The sequence below is a fragment of the Sceloporus occidentalis genome, unplaced genomic scaffold (genome assembly GCF_023333645.1).
Source record: "Sceloporus occidentalis isolate IW3139 unplaced genomic scaffold, rSceOcc1.0.p SCAF_3, whole genome shotgun sequence".
In the NCBI taxonomy this organism is placed as follows: domain Eukaryota; kingdom Metazoa; phylum Chordata; class Lepidosauria; order Squamata; family Phrynosomatidae; genus Sceloporus; species Sceloporus occidentalis.
Window position 1 is genome coordinate 106,805,925 of NW_028316983.1, and position 17,863 is coordinate 106,823,787.

The window sequence follows — 17,863 nt, forward strand, 5'->3', positions numbered from 1 at the left end:
TGCCTTCTAGATGTTCATAGACTCTCTGTTTAATGATCTGCTCAAGAATCTTTCCTGGTGTTGATGTCAGACTAACTGGACGATAATTGTTGGGATCCTTTTTTTCCCTTTTTCAAGAAGGGGACAACATTTGCCCTCCTCCAGTCTGCTGGGACTTCTCCTGTTGAAGGCTTGCTCAACCAGCCTGGTGGGGGATGGAGGCTAAGCAGATGCATGATCCATATCCATGGCTGTTATTGAGGGAAGATATAGCATTTAGGTGAGCACCAGTGGCACCCTCTCTGGAACTGCCTCTTTATGTCATGTAACTAAAGGGCTAGGGAAAGAGACTTTCCTTGGGGCTGACCTGAGGCATAAACCCTCACTTTAGTCCTGTGAGTTGAGTGAGGGAATCTTGGACTGGTGTTTCAGATGCAGGTGGGCTGGGGAGCAATCCAATCCTGGATTATTTTAGGGGCTCAGGTGTTTCACCCAGGGGAAGCTGGGGACGTGGTCAGGGGAAAAGACTGCCTGTTCCAGCTGCTCCTGTACTGGGTTGCTCCCTCTATTTTGCAGATCTCAAGAAATAAATAAATGAACAGTACAATTTAAATAAAGTGGCCCATTTTACAAACTAAGGTGCAGTACAGGGTGGTCTGTAGACACCCATTTTTGGTCCATAGCATTGTCATAGCAACCAAACTGTGAGGCTCCTTTTTGGGATGTCATAAGGGCTGTGTCACAGCCTTTATGATGTTGCTTCCTGTACATGATGTGTGGATGCGGCAACACCCACATGTCATGCACACGCCGCCCGTGTGGGCGGGGCGGCACTATAATGACACCACCCATATGTTGTAGGTAGGGCTTGGGGCATGTGGTTGGTGCGCGCTCCGAGACCTACTTTTGCTGCCAGGACATCACATTCTGGTGGTGTGTACCACACCTAAGTCTCAGTGTCTGGTCTTCTTATTCCCCAAGTTTGTCAGCAAAATCATTTTTGCAAATAGGTACTTTTTATTTTTCAACATAAACAAAATTCTTACAGATGAAAAGTAACTGCTGAAATGATATACTGTATCGTTTAGGGTTTTTAGTCTCCTTTGCTAGTTTTCATGCAAAGTACATGGATTCTCAGCTTCTGGGTTTTTTTCTTCTTCTTTTAATAGATTTGCCTTGTTTCAAATATTAAATGTGGACTTGGCCTATGATTCTTTTAACTTCATCTTTTATAAATATTCTGTGAAGTATATGTAGAGCAGAAGGTTCACAATCCATTAAAAGTAGCTGCTACAATCTTTGAAAAATGTATTGGAAAATATAGTGTAATTTTATGCTATTAAAGACAGTTGATCTATGGTTTCCAATGATGGCATGCTGGTTAAAAATCTCTGTTGTAAGCTTCTCCCCATTCCTTGTATTTGTACCTGTAAAATATAAAGTGAACAGGTAAGGTTATGTACATTGTTATATGTATAGATTTTGTATAAATATCCTTTATATAGATAATAATTTATTGCAGAACAGAGTCAATTCATAAATTGCTTCAGAAATAATTGCTTCAACCATAATGTTCCCATAAACAAATAACAGTATATGAATATTATAAGATTGTTTCAGTGTCTAACATGGGTAGTGTTTTCTTTTCATTGGCAGGTAGTGACCTCCTTCTTTAAACAGAGCTTCAGCTTTCAAATGGTTGCAGGAATGCAACAAGTGTGTTGTTTTTTTAATCTGTAATATGTTTTAAAGTGTTTCTAATTGTTCTAAGTTAATGTTTTGACTTGTTTAATTAATTTTAAAATTTTGTATTACGTATTTCACAAACAAAGCTATTTTTTAAACCTACAACATAAGTTACACTGGGTCCCATATGGGAGAAAAACAGGATAAAAATAAAATTATATAATTACAAGGGGAGAAACAAATGAACCTGTCACTGTGTACAGTGTTATCTTATTAGAAAAGTCCATACTTCTACAGATGTTGACACTTTCTGGTCATTTTTATCATTTTAAGATCTAATTCTGATAAATGCTAATAACTTAAAAGAGAGAGAGAGAGAGAACCATCAGAAATATTGTTCCCATACTTTCTGAATAATATGGCTTTTAGTGTGATAAATGAGTATATTTCCAAAACTGGCCTTATTGTACTAATATTTTTGTTATATAAATGTTTTTCAACACAAATTTAATATTTTGTATCATTTACAGTACCAGTAAATACGTAATTTCTTCAGCTGTATAGAAAAGAATGAGGCAGGGACATTAGGACAATCATAAGTGTCAGTGTGACAATCAAGAATAACCAAACCAAAATTGTGTCCCTAACTTTTCAATATATCTGACTAGCTTTGACACAGATGAGTTTTGTGAGGAAAATGACCGCCAGTTGCTGCATCCGGGAACCACAGCGGTCAAACCATGCAGTTCCTGGATGCAACAAAAAGAAGCCCCAAAATGGCACTTCTTTTTGCGCCCCGGAAGTGGCGCTGCTGCACGATGTGCAGACGCTATGCGTCCGCTACACCATGATGGCGGCGCCCGTGTAGAATGGGAGCCGCCATTTTGTATGTCCTCAGGATGTACTAGGGTTAGGGGCATGCGTAAGGCACACCCTTTCCTAACCCTAGTACGTCCTGAAGACGTACTTTATGCCCGTTTGTAATGGGTCATAGTTAGCCTGAGTGGGAATATTATTAGCTTGTAGGCTAGGAATATAAGCAGAAAGGATAGTGTGAGTGTCCTTGAAAATTAGTAATACTGACATTCTGTAGAATGTTGAAGATTTGTAACAAAGGCGCTTTACAGACGGGCCCTATGGGGCGCTGTCATGACGTGCTAGGGTTGCCTCGGGGTGTCCTTTACAGATGCCCCACAACCCTAACATGTACCTGCTGTGCCATAAAGGCGGCACCCTGTATACATGGGTGCCGCCAGTATGACATCACGACTGCACCACAGCCAAATGGCGCGGCATGGGTGTGACATGCTCACGCTGCTGCAGGGTGCCGGAAGAAGCTATTAAACAGAGCTCCTTCCTGGGAAGTGCTTCATTCCCTCAGCCACCTTTCTCTCCCAGCAGTGGCTTCCTGGGGTGTCCTGGGGCATGCATCCCACTTCCTGGAAGATGAATGGGAGAAGCTAGACTGGGCTCTACAGGCTAATGGTTACTCCAGCGCAGACATCATAAGGGCTGCCAGACCCAGAAAAACCCATAAGAGTGAAGACAATAGAGAAACCGGTGAGGAAGCACAACCTACAGACACAGAAAATCCAGCAAATGCTGCACTCAGCAAAGGACAGGAGGGACCCTCTCATGGTCACAGGAGATTACTGCATAACGTGAACCTGCAGGTAAGTCTACATAGGGACCACCAAACACAGTGTTCAAACATGAATCAAGGAACATGAGAGTCACTGCAGACTGGTTCAGCCAGAAAAATCAGCAGTAGCAGAAGGCATTCTAAACCAGCCAGGGCATAAAATGCTGTTTTAAAACACTGAAATTTGGGACAATGCCAACAGCTATCGAGTCAGAATGCACGGAGAAGCCATTGAAATCCACAAACATCTTGACAACTTCAACAGGAAAGAAGAAACCCTTAAAGTAAACAAAGACACTTTACAGACCACCCAAAAGGGCAGTCTGTTGGCGCCCTTGTTTGCTGCACGAAGGAGCCGCAGTGAACAAACCACGTGGCTCCTCTGTGCAGCAAAAAGAAGCTGCAAAAAGCAGCTGCTTCTTGCGGCGCCGTTGTGACGTTGCAAGGTGCCAATGGCGCCCTTGCGGTGTCACAAGGGTGGCGAGACGTGCGGACGTTAGCATCCGTCACGTCAAAATGGTGGCACCCATCTGTATTGGGCACCGCCATTTTGACGCCCTCGTAACATGCGAGGGGCAAGGTGCGTCAGGAAGCACCGCTCCTCATGCATAACAACGGCGCCCCATAGGGCTCGTCGGAAACGCACCAACCAAAGTTTGGCTTCCAGTCCTGAAAAATACCAAAATCAAGACCCAGCAAATGCAAATGAAAACCACACAGGGGGAGGGTTCCCCCCACAGAGACAATGGATCAATAAGTAAATAGTCACCCTGAGGCCTTGCCATTCAACAACAGAACAATTCATAGATTAACATGTAAATCACTTCTTCTCAACCAACAGTATATATACCCCACTCTCTTCCATGCCAGCATTCTCTGAAGATGCCAGCCACAGCTGCTGGAGAAAAATCAGGAATAAACTCTTCTAGAACATGGTCTCAGCCTGAAAAACCCACAAAAAACTATGGATGCTGGCCGTGATAGCCTTTCACGGGATTTTTAATTCACAACTTTCTACAGGATACACAAAAGCTCAAGTAATCTGTGCTGGATAGTCTTTTATTATTTTTAATATACTTACATATCATATACATTGTGGGTATTTAATTGTGCCATTTACACATCGTACTAAGAATGGAGGGGAAGATGGAGCTGGATCATAAGGCCTCCTACAGATGAATTCTATTTGATCTCCAGCTTCCAAATACATTTTTTCATCTCTTGACCACCTGAACCTTATATTGTTACGTTGCATGTCTTCTTGACTTGCTGTACATGGAACTGCAGAAAGACAGAGATTATTTAATGTTTTAAAAATAGTAAATGCACTGGATGGAAGTTTTTTTTTTTCTGAGCACATAGAAATACAAAATAAGATAAGGAAACAGTTATACTTTTAGGAAAAAAAGAAAGGAGAAAAAATAGAAAGGAGAAAGTGACACAGTAAAATCTGAGATCATTCATGGCTGTAACCTTCAAGAGATGAGAGATGAGAGTCCAACTGTGAATATATTGGATTATTGTCAGCTGTCAACCTGTCAAAATGAATACAATAGGCCCTTCCCAACCAGGGACTTGTCATCAACAGATTGGGGCATACATGGATGGCGCCACCTCATTCTCCTCAAAGGCGTCACATGGATGTGGCCACACCAGCACAGTCATGCATGTATAGTGGCACCATTAGGAAGAGCAGGATTTAAGGTCCCACATTTTTTGCCTTCTGCGGAGTGAGGTAGTGGTGAGGAAGGGTCTAGAATGGAACTGCCATGGATATGAAGGGCCAACTGTACACGTTACAGGTTTTTTTTCCCTGCCAAAAAGTCAGAATGAAAGTTAACATTTCTGTATTTCCAAAAATAGTGAAAATAAGTGTATGGATAGAGAGCCAGTGTGGTGCCATGGTTTGAGCATTGGATTACAACTTTGGAGACCAGGGTTCAAATCCCTGCTCGGCCATGGGAACCCACTGGGCAATCCTGGGCAAGTCACACTCTCTCTGCCCCAGATAAGACAAAAGCAAACCTTTGAACAAATCTTGCCAAAAATAGCTTGCCTTACGGTTACCATAAGTCAGGAACAATTTGAAGGTACACAACAACAAGAAGAATATGAACTCTTCTGGGGAGGAGTGACAGGAACACATATTAAAAGAATATATTTAAGAATTTTCTTTTTAGTCAATTCAGTGAAAGAAAGACTAGGATAGAGACTAATATTATGCTAACATCAAATTGTTGTCTAAATCTCAGACTTGGGCCAGCATTGTGGTGATTATTTTCAGTCCCCAGGCCTAGCTGTGTGATGCATAAGTCATGAATAAAAACTGCATTTGACTATTCTTTCAAAGGCATGACTTCTTCATTAAGTAGCCAATGATGCAAACTAAGAAGGCAGTTTTGGGATGAGGATCTGATCTGCCTAATTTCAGTCCTAACATATCTCACATTTGAGTAATTTCAAATATACACACTTTTATCTCATATGCAAAGTGTGCCGAATCAATATACAAAGGAGAGGAATGTGCTAGCCCTGCCTCTCATTTCAACTTGGTTAGTTTCCTCATGCATACAGTGGCAAGTCTGAAGAGGAGAGCTTCCCCTGTGCATTCCCAATGACATTAAACAAAACCCGAGAGATGAGAGTGCTATGTGTAGGAGAAACTCCCCATAAGGATGGAAACTGAGATAAGGGAGTGGGATCGAGGGTTTCCCCCTCTTTGGATATGGATTCAACATGCTTTGTAAACAAGTGAATAGGACTACAGTTAGGATACAGTTCACTAACCTGTGAAATCCAAAATATCCTATAGACTCAAAAATTAATTGAAAGAAAGCCCCTCATTGCTGTCTGTTCTTCTGCTCATTCTTCTCTATGGAGTAATATATACCTACTGCAGTGATCCTCCCCCCAAGATTACAAAAATAACCATAACTGTTTATGAGTAATGTAGGAGGAATAAGAACATTTGAGTATATGAACTCCAAGGGTTTTTCCAATTCTGTCATTCTGTGGGATGGGGATTGGTTGTCAACTGGATACTTGCAACATGGGATGGCTAGAAGTCTATGCTTCAGTTATATAAAATCCATCTCTCGCTTTCAATGAATAGATAAAAGCTGAAACACCTCTGCTATCAAAACCATGACATAGAGATTAACATTTTTTCCACATTTGCAAGATGTATTCCATCCAAAAATGAAGATCTGAGCTCATTTTCATACCTGTACACTTTGGTGTTTCTGACCAATGTCCATTGAGACAGCGCACTACTGGATTGCCTTCCATTCTGTAGAAACGTTGGCATTTGTAATGCACAACTTCATCTGAATTATATGCTGATTTAGACATTTCAGTAATATCTCCATTTTCAATAGAAGGTGGACGTTGACATTGTCCTCCAGTCTCTATGACATAGAATTCAAAGCAGTGAGTCAGAAAAATACTTTTTTGTGTGACACCTATTTTGATTACAAATACTTTTTGTAATGAGGAGATCATTTTGACTACATATTGTACTCCACACATATGTGCCTTTAACCAACTGTAGGTAATAGTTCCTGATGTGTAAAAAAGAGAAAGAAGTGGAAATACTTGGCAGTTTAAGCACTGTTCATTTTTTAAAAAAAGGAAAACAATCCATCATTGTTTCTTAATCATAGGCAATCAATGGGCAAAAGCCCCTATCAATACATTCTCGTTATTGTTCTCTTTCAAGTATGGATGACATTCATTTGCCATTTTCTTAGTAGCTCAAAGAGACCAAGCAATTCCTTTTTTGTGGATAAAGCATGAGCTTGAAGACAGATTTGCATTTTGCTCCTCTGTTTACTGTCAGTGATTATCTTATTGATATTAACTGCTAACAGTAGATTCTGCAGAAACCTACACTAGTGTGTAGTATTTGTGCATGCAGGCCTTCTGCTTCCTTAAACACCTCCATCCATTCTCCCACTTTAATTAAAAGTTCTGGAATTCTTGCCCTAGCCAACTAAGCCATGATGACATTCAATCAAAAAACCACCATTTTCATCAATACTTTTGGTTCACTCATAGCATTAGGATCAATTCACTTTTCAGAATATTTTTGATATGTTTGTTTGTGAGAAGATTGGAAAGGAAAGGGCAGAAATCCTGTTCTTAATATGTATGTTTAATTGCTGAGGCATGTTGTGGGAGGAAATGTAAGGGGCCATCCAGACTACCTTTTGTATCGAATTGTAACCTGGATTAAAAGTCGGAAATTCCCATTGGCAACAGTTTAAACACATCAGAATTAGGGTTTTACACACCCAAACCAGAGCAAATCCCCCTTAGAGCGGTTTTTCCAAAAATGGATTATTTCTCTTCCAAACGCCCCAACCCTAGTATGTACACGGTACGTACAAAATAATGGGCGCTGCCATTAGGATGTCACAAACGTGCCACCTCCAAACGGGGCGGTGCAGACATGACGTCCTCACGCCGCACGAGGGCAGTTGGGACGCCTTTTTCGCGGCCCCAGAAGGAGCTCCGAAACGGAGCTCCTTCTAGGATTTGTGACGCTGGCGCAGCCTTTAGATGGCTCCGCCAGTGACGCAAGGCAGAAAGGGACCAAGCAGCCCCTTTCTCCTCCTCCCCGCTGCCGTCGGGTGTCCTTGGGGCATGAAACCCCAAGGACACCCCTTTCCAGGCCGCTGGGAAGTGGCCTTTTGCTGCTTCCCTGTGGCCTGGAAAGTGGATTGGGGCCTCAGAGGCTGCCGCTGTGGCAGCTGAGGCCCTGATCCGGCGGGTAAAGTGCCGGATACAGGTCGCCCCAAATGGGCGGTCTGTAACGCACCGTAAACTTGGCCCTGGTCATGATTGGGTCAAGTTCAGGGGAGGGATTTAGGTCAGAGGGAGAGCAGAGGGCAGAACATGCCTCCCCTCTCGCACTGGCTTTTTGCAAGTGGCTTTCTCTCTCTCTCTCTCTCTCTCTCTCTCTCTGTCTCTGTCTCTTTTTGTAATTTTTATTTTTGACAAATTATGTGACTACTTGTTCTACAGGTTGATACAAATTGATAGAAGGTATCTGCTTGTGCTACATTTCCCTTTCGTTTTCTTGCTGTCGGCATGGCAGGTCACTTTGCAAGTGGCATTTTTTAAATATTATTTTTTGTGTGTGTAATATGCGAATGCTACAATGCAAATGTTACAAATGTTTCCCTTTCAATTTGGCAAATTGATACAGTGTGTGAATGCTTGTGCTACATGTGTGTATGTAAGGAGAGGTGGCATTCTGAGGTAGCAATCGGAGGGAAAGCAGATGCAGAGATGGCATTCAGGTGGCCTCCCCTGCAAGTGACGTTGTTGTTGTTGTTGTTGTTGTTATTATTATGACAGATTATGCGAATGCTTTGGGCTGGAAGGGAAGAGGTTCCAAAGAGGAAAAAATGCTGGGCTGGAAGCAAAGGGGAAGCTAGAGGCTGGCATTCAGAGGGAAGGTTGTGGAAACCCATGACTTTGGGGGAGTCACACTCTCTCAGCCTCAGGGCAAAGGCAATGGCAAATCTCATCGGAACTAATCTTGCCAAGAAAACCCCAGGAGGGGGTCATTTTAGGGTTGCCATAATCTGTAATGAGTATGGAAACAAAAAGTCTAGGGGGGATAAAAATGAAAAGCTCAGTAATTTTATTAAAACAAAGTAAACCAATAGGAAGCAAGAGGAATGAGAGAAGATAAAATGTATGCAATCCTTTGGACAGACAGGCTTGTGTTGGCCTGTATGCCACGCCCTAATGTAAACAAGGCTAGTGTTGCCAATAAGTACTAGGCTTGAGAACTGCAAATCCCAAATAGTATAACAAACAAAAGGAAGTCCACCTTACCTACTGGAGCAATACATCTTGGAGTGGGTAACCAGCCATTTTTTGTGCATTTGACTGTTGCTTGCTGATTTGCAGGATAGTATCCCCTATCACAACGAATTGAAATATCATCACCCTCTATGAATACAGCATTCCATGAATAGATTAGTCTACCATGTTGAATTTGTTGTGGATTACACTTTTCTAAAGGCAGGAGAAAAATTATGTTGTATCATTTATAGAAGTCAAAACTTATTTATACAACAGGCAGACAGGCATTATTGTATACATGTATTCTTGGCAAATGTTTAAAAAATGCAGGAAATCATACCTTTTTCTTTTTACATTGTCATTCTTGACTAGGTTGAAAGGAATGCTGCAAAGCTAAGTGTTAGGTGAATCTCCAGAGACCCTCTATGGCTGAAGATCAATTCCGACAAGACAAAGATGGTTCTGGTGAGCACTTCTTCTTTTGATTCTTTTGCCTTATGTATTGGTGTTCAACCCGATCAGTAGGACAGAGTTGTATTCCCACTGAAGGGTCAGATCTTATTTGTTCTTAGAAGCCCATGTTAATGAGAGTGGTTAGCTTTGGTTGGCATATTGGCTGCAACCTGTTCTTCAAAGAAATAGCCTTTCCCCAATAGATACACTACTGGGATTCATGGCATGGGGACTGGTGACTGCAGTGGCTTTTTGGGATTTTTGCTTTTTATGATGTTTTCTTAATCTTTCCTCTAGGAAGGATCATCCCATTCTCACATTATCTTTCCAGGCCCAGATGAAGGCCCCAGACTTTTTATTTATTTATTTTTTTAAAAAATTAAAACTGTTCTCCGTTACATTTGTTTTATGGCCCTTTTATTTTTTCAGGTATTTTACAGTGCAGTTACTCGGTCTAGTACAAGTCATTTGACTGAGGCTAAGCAGTAAACCTCCACTATCCATCTCTGTCAAGGAGCAGAACCCTCTTTCTCTTTCCTTTTCCATAGTTCATTCTCCTTCCTCAAAACTGCAAGAGAACTTTATGCCTTTAAGAGAAAGCAATGTATTGATGCAAAGCCCATAATAGAATATCTTTTCCAGGAAGACGTATAAAACCCAGAAGTGCCATCTCCCCCATTACAAACCACAACCCAAAGGCCCTGAACTACCACCTCCTCGTGGAAAATAGCAAGAGGGATCCATCTTTTGCAGCACAGATCAAGGAAAAGACCCCCCCTTTCCCTCTCCCTTTCCCTTACCCTCTCTTTTACACACACACACACATTTGAACTTCCCCTCCCTAGGGCCATTCTGCACATTTCACAGCAGCAGATTTTGGACTGGCAAGGGAACCTGCTTCTCTGAAGGGATTTACCTCATTACCAAAACTTGTCTCCAGTTCTGCATACGTCAATAATTTTGCATTTTACAACTTGAAACAGAGTGTGGAAAGTGACCACAACAAATGGCCATTTCTCTTGCCCCTGTTTCACTGCTTTTTAAAAATGAACTTTCCACAAAACTGAAATGAAACAACACAGAAGATGCACGTTAGGTTTAAACATGATTATTTCTATCCTTGTTAGGGGAGTAGAAAACATTTACTTACTGAAGCATTTGGGTTTTGGATTCCAACCATTTTTAGTGCATGTCATACTATGCCATTCATTTTTATTTTCTGCCAGAAATCCCCTATTACATTTGAAGTAAAGCCAGTCATTCACTCTCTTTGGAAACTGTGTTTCTGGCTCATCGTAATATAGTCCTCCATTCTGTATACGAGGATATCCACACAGGTTAACTTTGGAAAAGAACAGAGAGGAATAAATTAAGCCATAATAAAGATGAATATTCCAATCATCTGTTGCTTTCCTTCTCAGTGTTTCAAGATTATTGCACAAAGCTTCTTTACTGATGCTGTTTCAGCTTTTTAAACACCCAGAACAGCAACAATTCTTATCACATTGCCATGCAATTGCAAATTGATAACAGGTTGACTATGGATCTTCTCATGCTACTCTTTGGTTTCCCCATTAGCTATTTGAGATTATATAAGTATAGGTATTGTCTTTGGCAGTGGGGTATGTGGAGTGAAAGTTCTTTAAATCCCATTTTTACTGCACAGGATGAAACAGTTGGCTACTCAGCACTAAGAAGTTTTGCTTTCAATGGGAATGGTGTGTGGGTATGTTGTCCATGCAGTGAAAGCCCTTTAAATCCCCTTTCAAGTGCCCAAGACGGATTGCCTCCCCAGCAGTAAGAAGTCTTCGGTTCTTTAGGAATGGGGAGGGGTGCGGTGAAACCAATTTAAATCCTCTTCTCTCTGAATTACCCCTGAATGACCTTTGGCATATACGTCAATAATGAGCTAACCGTGGGATTGAAAGCTATTCACGGAATTTTTGCCATTTATTAAAAGCAGCAGCAGAAACACAGATTGACTACTGGATACCTATTGCCTAGACACAATGTGGTGCAATAAGATCCCACGATTACAGTTTCGGTCCCACTTCTATCCTGCTATTGAAGAACCATGCAATCTCCTTTATGTCTTTTGTACTGGCATTCTCTGCATAGGTCTAGAGAAATGGGGTGCATAATTCTTGCATTTTTAAGCTTGAAAGAAGCAGATTTCTTCTGACCTGCAATGAAAAGGACTGCATCCTTGCCCACTGTTCTGATTTGGAAAGGATAGAAAACAGTACCCAAGCTCTGTTACAATTGCCTCCCTCTTTTTCACTTTACCATGTCATATAACTGCACATTGAATACTTACTTTGTCATTACATAATGACTGAGTAATGAACTAGCAGTTGAAATAAGGAAGGCTAACAAATCTCAGAAAATGTGAGACTGTACAATTTGTACAATGACCACTTTTTTTCCAGGCCAGAGAGGCAGAGTAAAGAACCAGGATTTAGAATGAAGAAGGCTAAGAGGAGACTCAGTATCAGCAATTCCCATTATATGTATATGAAAGAAAGCAGGGAAATGTTTCTCCTCTTTTCTCCTCCCTTCATTGGCTCCCCTTCCCCTTCCACATCCGGTACAAGCTTTTGTTACTGACTTTCAAAGCCCTCCATGGATTGGCCCCTCCTTACTTATCTGACCTTCTTTCTCCTTACATTCCTACTCGCACCCTCCGCTCTGGTAGTCAAGGTCTCCTGTCACAGTGTAGGACTACCACTGCCCCCTCCCGAATTTGTCCCTTCTCGCTTGCTGCCCCTTACTCCTGGAACCTTCTTCCCCCACATGCACACCTCGTCACTTCTCTACCCAGTTTCAAAACTGAATTAAATACTATATTGTTTAGAGAAGCATTCCCAGAGGTGAGCCCCTCTCTGACCCAGGAAGCCTCCTTTTAAGCATCCATTAAGAAGCCAAGCACTTCCTCCAGTCCGTCTGCCTTGGTCCAGGCCTCGGAGGTGGAGAAGAACTGCTGGACCTGATCCTATTCCCCACCACCACTCCCTTCTCCTTTTGTGTCGTGTCTTCTTAGATTGTAAGCCTGAGGGCAGGGAACCATCTAACTAAAAGATTGTATGTACAGCCCTGCGTAAATTTACAGCGCTATATAAATAAAGGTTAATAATAATAATAATAATAATAATAATAATAAATCAATTCAGCAAATCTGACTTTTGCTAGTTTCTGAATTCCTGTTGGCTTACAGTTCCTATACAAAATGTCACACAGTTGTTCATCCCCAAGAAGTTTCTTGGTCTTTTGCATCTGGCCCAAGCATGTGCACAAAAACAATGTGCACATGAAAGAACTATGCGTTTTACATCTCTTCACAACTGTTCATTGCACAAGCTGTCTTGTCCTTCCCACCATATTCCAAAAGGCTTCATTACCAGTAGCAGGGAAGAAAGCAGTCCTGGAGGCATTCTTGTTTCTCTGGCCCACACTGAGAAAAGGTGTGGGAACACAAATTACCTGCATCCACAGTAAGATCAAGACATTTGCACACGTTTGTCATCCTTATTTTTGTTATGAGTGCCCTCCTATATAGGAAATGAATGCGAACAGCATTCAGTTGGGACTTCACATTGTCCTTTCTCTGTGGAAAAGCTACATGGCTAAAGCAATGTCTAATACTTCTGTTCCTTTGTCACTATAAATTCCCCTCTCCAATTCCCATGAGTTCTGGGTGGAGGAAGTAGAGGCTGCATATGGGAAGCCCAGAAACTCTTAGACTAAAAACTGAGGTTACCCTGTCGTATTCCTTATTCCAGTGCTTCCTTCACATCTATGGATGTCACATGTACTTTGTAAAGGTGTTGGGAAAGTAAACACCATTGTTTGGCTAACTCTAGGCAGGATCAGGAGGAATGCAGTTCACTTATAGTCTGCCACAAATAAGCTGTGCCTCCATTTATACTACAAGCCACTGTCCATGCCTCCTTCCCCTTTCTGAAGTTTGGAAACAGGATATGGGGCTCGGAAAGGAAACAGGTGGGATTTTTCCCCCTAGTACTGGAACTGGAACTACCACAGCCACAGACAGTTGCTCCTATGGAAAAACATTCCACCAGGGCTTGAGAAATGCTTTCTTCTCTTCTTGTTCCAAGGTAATGCTCTGGCCTTAATATAAAAGAAAAAGGAGACAGTAGAAGGAACTTTATAAGAGGACACAAAACTTTAGCAAGCATTCAAATCAAAGGTGCTGAAAAAATTCTTAAGCCTTTTGCAATATAAATGAAGCGATATACTTGGAAACAACATTTCACAGGGCAAAAATCCCAGTCTGACCACATATGATAGGCAAGAAAATTTTGGTCCCTGAGCAGCTTCTGAAGAATATGAATATGAAGAATATATGTATAGAATGTGACAATTTTAATGGTGACAACTTAATATGAAAGAAGAGAGATTTGCTGCTAGTATTAAAATATCAGAAGATCGTCAGAGTCCCAAAGGAGTTAACCTTAGATAGGATTTAAAAAGTATGGAATCCTAATTAACTGAGAGTTCTTAAAACACTGACATAAAGAATCAAGGAATTAGTGGAGCTTGTTAAAGAAGCCTAATTTGATCACCATCGATGTTTAAACCAATCAGTTATATATTCATATTCAAACAAATATGACTAAAAGAAGAAATACTTTAGACCACTAAACTAGTATTGTTTTGAAACAAAAATGGCATCATGTTAAAGCAATTTGATTTAATTCTACAAAAATAATTTCAAGTAAAACAAAGTGTTCTCATACCCAAACTTCTTTGTGAGGAGAGACAGTAAGAAGGAAAAATCCCCACCTTGGGCTCTCATAACTCCCATATGCACAAGAAAGGGCAGGTGCTTTTCCTTAAATATTAATGGGTTTATAAAGGTTTATATGACAAATAAATGAAATGATAAACATTTTTAACTTCTCCCCAAATGTAAGAGACATCTTTTTCAACCCATTAACCCAGGACTGGCAAACTGCAGCAAAAACTAACCCCCTCCCCCCAGTAATTTCCCTCTGATGGCCTCTGGTGTCACATTTTCCGCAGAAAATGGCCCCAAAAGTGTGACCCAATAGTGACTGGAAATCTATTTTCAGTTAGCACTGCCTGTATTTTCAATTAATTTTCTGTATCTCTTTTTTTTTCTTGAGCTTTTGGGGAGTTTTAGAGTTTTTGAAAAGGAAAACTGCCAAATTCGGGTGGTGCTCTATTGTGTTCTGGGCCACTATTAAAAAAAAATGTAACCCCCAAAACTTAAATTGGAGTGGTGTCTGGGGGCTTTGGGAGGGTTTTAAGGCTTTGGGCATCCAAAAAGGGAGGGATCAACTGATCTGCATAGACATATAGACATAAATTGGATTAAATCAATTATCCCATTTCGCTCGGTCCCAGTGAGTTCAAAGAGGCCTACTCTCAGAACAATTTGTTTAGGATTGCTGCCCAAGTATCATCAGGCACACAAAATGATATATTGAGTGATGTAAATATTTATTTGTAAACCACTCTTTATAAAGATGTCCTTTGCTGCTATATGGGACAATGATGCAAATTCATGCAGAGGAATAATATATATTGCACTCTATAGGATGTATTTCTGGAGAAAATATGTACGGCTGCATTACCCAAACTCAACCTCAAAGATATACCAAAATTATGACCGATTCAATTATATAATAGACATTGAAAAGATATTAACAAATAGTCAAAAGGGAATTGAACAGCTATTCTATTTCCTCATCTGCAGTGGATTTTGTTGGGGATAAGATTTTTGGAGGAAAGAAAATAAGAGAAGAAATGGTGGGATAGTTTATGAGGGAAGGTTGCAGCAAAATAAAAGCCTCATCTCGTAGGATTCCCTTTGAATCAGAGGTGCTTAGAATTAGAACTTTAATGAAGCCAAGTAGAGACTGATCAGACATAATGGTATATTGTTTCAACACTGACCTGTATTATAACATATAAATGATTTAAAATTTGAGAACTACTTACCTTCCTGTGCAGTGCAAAGCACAAACAGGAGAAGCAGGGCAGTGGAGCACAGCAAAGTGCATGCCATCCCTGAGCCTCCACAAGGGCCCTGCCTCCCTCCCAATAGTTTCCTCCCAGACTAGTTCTTCCTCTGCCTTTTCATAGTGCACTGTGCCCTTTTTAATATTGCAAGGAAGGACCTTGCATAAGCTTTTTTCTCCAACTTCCACTACCCTTTTAATCCTATTGCAACACACAAGCAAAAAAACTTTTATTTTTTTTGGCAGAGAAAAATGCAAATAATGTAAAAAAGGACTTTCCCAGTTTCTTCACTGACTAGTTTCTGACTTTCCTGGAACTGCGCATCAGTGAATAATCTCACCTAGTCGACAAAACCTCAAAAGTGATCCTTTTGGTTTATCAATTACCTAAAGGAATCCACTTTTTTATTTTTATTTTTGTTTTGTTTTCCCCCAAACCCTCTATTTATCAGAGCTTTCTTTTCTGATAACAAATGATTAAATGTTGAGGAGGTAGATTTTAAGGAGGATTACTTCACAGGTCATGGGATGGCAACTGTCCAATGAGATGGGGAGTTGAGCAGAACCACAAACCCTTGAGATGCTTCTGAAACAGAGGTTTTAAGATAAAGCCTGGAAGCAGCATAAGGCTTGAGTCTATCAAAATTATCAGATGGGGAAAAGGACGTCTTTGTCCCACCTTTTTTCCCATCCTTATCGCGTGATTGCAATAAGATTTTGATATGATGTCACGCTTATTCTGCCATTGTCCTGTTAGTGAATTGTAATTGACTGCAATTGTGTGGGACTTTCAAATGATGTCATGATGATCCTGTCATTGTCCCATCAGTGAAATGAAATTCTCCTTGTCATTTTGTATTAATGGAAATTTCCATTAAAATAAAATGACAGGACAATTCCACTTCAATGCCAGGATATTGACAGGATAAGAATGTCATGTGACTGTCTTTCATGCGACCATGATAAAGATGGACTCCCATCCCCATCCCATCCCCATCTGAGAATCTCCTGAGAGAGTCTGCGTTTTGAGGTCTGGCTATATAAGTCTGCCTGCCTGTTGGCTGGCAGGGGGAGGAAGCTGATGGAGCTGGATAATGGAATTGAGGCTCCTAGCTATCCAGAAACATCAAGGACTACAAATCCCATCTGAGCTTCACGTAAGATTAGGAAATGTACTAGCTAGTGGCATTAGGATTTGTTTTGTTTTACTGGCTTGGCTGAAATGACTGTATTCTGTAATTTACATTTTTCTTTGTGCCTGTAGGACAAGTGGTGCTGCATATTGTGGTATCCTTTTGCTCTAGAACGCCTTAGTAAGAATAAAGCATTTCTTTAAAGTACAGTGTGCCTGCGTCATATGCGGGTGTGCTATATGCAGCTTTCAGCATATGCTGAAAGCCGCGCAGGAGCGCGCGGGGCACAAGGGGCAGCGTGTCCCATTCGTATGAATGGGGGCACACCCGTGGCACGTGTAAGCTGTGTGGGAGCACGTGGGGCGATGTGTCCCATTCGCATGAATGGGTGTGCCCGTGGCATGTGCGCGCCACCGTGCTGCTGCACCACCGCATACACGAGCCCCATTCATGTGAATGGGGGCGGAACGAATGGAGCAGAACGGATCTCCCACGTAAGCCGAGAGCGTGCTGTACTCAACATCTCTTGTACTCCTTTTCACATGTTTTTAGCTCAGCTAGTTCTTTCGTATGTTGGCAAGGGAAAGCATCTGTGGAATTCCCCAGCAAAATTCCTGGTGTGTTGCTGAGGGGGCAGAGGCTAATTCATCACTTGGTGGCAGCAAAAAAGGTGGTCTCAAGGAATCCCATCCAGCTCAGCAGGAGTGGGAGAGCGCAGACAACCTTCACACCCTGAACCTAAGCTTGACCTGCAAATAATCATGAGTACCCTGATTAGTTGGCATGGTTTCTTGGGTGGCTAAATTTTTTATGCAACCTACTACACTTGGAGGGGGGTAGTCATATCTAATAAAGAAGTGAATATAAATATAATATACTCAATAGAAGAATTCTTAACAACCAAAGTTTATAAATAAAGAATATAACTGAAGCACATGGGGAATGTAATACACAAGTATGATAAACATGAATGTAATTTATAGATCAGTGCAAAGAGAGCAAACAATAAATATAAAATAAATGTCTGGATTAAAGTTCATTATACAAACAAATGTCACCTTAAAATTATTGCTTATTAGTCTTCACACAATCGTTAAAAACTCTTCTTACCATATTTTCTTTAATAATATGAGTAAAAGCAGCTTGCA

General features: G+C 41.1%; 1 protein-coding gene across 1 annotated transcript in view; it reads right to left on the bottom strand.

Annotated features, from left to right (window-relative positions):
- Positions 1 to 976: 976 nt before the first annotated feature.
- CFH (complement factor H) overlaps positions 977 to 17,863 on the bottom strand; it is a 164,734-nt gene continuing 147,847 nt past the window's right edge. The window contains exons 23-28 of the mRNA XM_089518312.1: positions 15,563 to 15,680; positions 10,728 to 10,919; positions 9,155 to 9,337; positions 6,532 to 6,714; positions 4,389 to 4,588; positions 977 to 1,406 (exon numbers count right to left, since the gene is read on the bottom strand). Coding sequence (XP_089374438.1) covers positions 4,392 to 4,588; positions 6,532 to 6,714; positions 9,155 to 9,337; positions 10,728 to 10,919; positions 15,563 to 15,680 — 873 coding nt within the window. The 3' untranslated portion in view covers positions 977 to 1,406; positions 4,389 to 4,391. The remainder of the gene's footprint in view (positions 1,407 to 4,388; positions 4,589 to 6,531; positions 6,715 to 9,154; positions 9,338 to 10,727; positions 10,920 to 15,562; positions 15,681 to 17,863) is intronic.